Genomic DNA, 2,404 nt, shown 5'->3' with positions numbered 1-2,404 from the left:
CCAGACACTCAAAGGCAAAATTTAGCTTGAAATCTACACCCTTAAAAACATTTAGAAATTATTAATGACGATAACTGAACAACATAACAGATAAAAGCTAATGTCTCAGAAGAGTGCCTTATGAAAAATATTGAAGTGGCAAAAGTTATGTATATCCTGATCAAAATGATAAAAATGAGCCCCAGAACCTTAAATTAACCCTAAAAAAAGCCACAAAGTCACAAACTAAAAAGTTATAAGATTTTTATTGCTTATTGGAATTAAAAAGTTGAACAAGTTCAATGCTGTACTATTAAATACTATTTTCTTTGCAGATAATGTAATTGAACGGTCACATGAAATACATGGAGAATAGTAACAATGTAACAGAATTCATTCTACTGGGGCTCACGGAAAATCCAAAGATGCAGAACATCGTATTTGCAGTGTTTTTTGTCATCTACATTGTCACCATAGCAGGCAACGTGCTCATTGTGGTCACTGTCACTTCCAGCCCACTGTCAGCATCTCCCATGTACTTCTTCTTGGCCTATCTCTCCTTCATTGATGCTTGTTATTCCTCTGTCACTACCCCTAAGCTTATTGTAGATTCAATCCATGAAAAGAAGACCATATCATTTATTGGATGCATGACCCAAATCTTTGGAGAGCATTTCTTTGGAGGTTCTGAAGTCATCCTTCTGACGGTGATGGCCTATGACCGCTACGTGGCCATCTGCAAACCCCTGCACTACTCAACCATCATGAGCCGGAAAGTGTGTGTTCTCCTGCTGGGAGTCTCATGGATGGGAGGCTTCCTTCATGCAACCATACAGATATTTTTCACCGTCCGATTACCCTTCTGTGGCCCTAACATCATAGATCACTTTATGTGTGATCTGAACCCTTTGCTCATTCTCACCTGCACTGATAACCACACTATTGGACTTTTTGTGGCTGCCAATAGCGGGTTTATCTGCTTGTTAATCTTTTCCCTCTTATTGGTCTCTTATGGGGTCATCCTGTATTCCCTAAGGACTCACAGCTTGGAAGGAAGACGCAAAGCCCTCTCCACTTGTGTGACTCACATCACAGTGGTCGTCTTACTGTTTGTGCCCTGCATGTTTGTGTACATGAGACCTGCGGCCACTTTACCTGTTGACAAAGCGGTTGCTGTATTTTACGCCATTATAACTCCTATGTTAAATCCCTTAATCTATACCTTGAGAAATGCCCAGATGAAAGATGCCATTAGGAAACTATGCAGTAGGAAAGTGATTTCAGATGACAAATAAATGCCGGTGGATTCTAAGAAAGGTTTAGTTAATAAAAGTGTCATCATATACAACATAACCAAGGATCACTGAAAAAAATTCTTAGGGAATAAAGATTAAAAACATTGATCATTATTATTCTTCATTGATTTTGGTTTAGGACAGTAAAGGTGGATTCAAGAAGAAAAACAAACAAACAAAAAATAAACAACCACACACCAAAACCAAACTCTAACCCAGGAGCATTTTTTTCTCATCCTAGAAAATGTTATCGTATTCTGACTTGATTGTACTAGCATGATCTATATAAACGGAGGCATAGAATGCATAGAATAAAATACATAATAAAAATTTATGGATATTGAGCAATAACCTTTATGACAAGTAAGAAGCTAGCACTATCATCACCTTATTTTACAGGTAAGGAATTGAGAGAATCAGAAGATACTAAGGCGGTTTCACTGAAGATCTAATAACTATAATCAATTTCATTAAGATTATAACCTAAATTACATGATCAGCATATACCACAAATTATGGTTATTTGTCCCAGAAATATTCTGATAGATAAGTATTATTTGTCGTTGTTGTTGTTATGTGCTGTCGAGTTGCCTGCAACTCATAGCGACCCTATGTACCGACCATTTAAAGTGTAAGTGGTAGGGGATGAAGCTTAGGTAAGGTTTCCTATACTTCTGGATTTCAGAACCATTTTTCATTCCTCACTTCCTCTTAGACTAATAACCTACCAGGAAATTATTAGCTCAACCAAAAGAATAAATTAGAGACTTTTATTTGCTAAAGTTATCCTACCTACAGTACTTGTCTCCGAAATGCAATGCTTTCTATGTGTGACACACTGTGTTCACAATCAATTCCGGATAAATATTCACACTTCTAAAGGTAGAGAAAGAAATTGAAATGTAGAGGAAAAAGTAATAAAAGGTACAAGAGAATTCTTCCCTTAATCTTGTTCAGACCATCAGGGGAATCCCAGTTAGACTTCTGGAGACATTCAGATGTTGCTTTTTCTATTGCATACACTTAAAAATAAGAAGGAAACACAACTATGGTTGTTGCTGTCTGCACAAATCCTTAACCTTGCTATTTTCCTTACTTTCAACTAGGTGTTACTACTTTTTAAATGTAGA

The 2,404-nt window shown here is 36.8% G+C and overlaps 1 protein-coding gene across 1 annotated transcript; it reads left to right on the top strand.

Annotated features, from left to right (window-relative positions):
• Nucleotides 1–344: 344 nt before the first annotated feature.
• LOC102858484 (olfactory receptor 4C46-like) lies at nucleotides 345–1,274 on the top strand. Its single transcript, XM_006902582.1, has one exon. It carries the CDS (start codon nucleotides 345–347, stop codon nucleotides 1,272–1,274), a length of 930 nt encoding a protein of 309 aa, XP_006902644.1.
• Nucleotides 1,275–2,404: the final 1,130 nt, after the last annotated feature.

This window comes from Elephantulus edwardii, unplaced genomic scaffold, assembly GCF_000299155.1.
Source record: "Elephantulus edwardii isolate Elephantulus edwardi_28Jun2011 unplaced genomic scaffold, EleEdw1.0 scaffold00431, whole genome shotgun sequence".
In the NCBI taxonomy this organism is placed as follows: Eukaryota; Metazoa; Chordata; class Mammalia; order Macroscelidea; family Macroscelididae; genus Elephantulus; species Elephantulus edwardii.
Note: the sequence above shows the minus strand (reverse complement) of the source record. Positions and strands in the feature narration are given on the sequence as shown.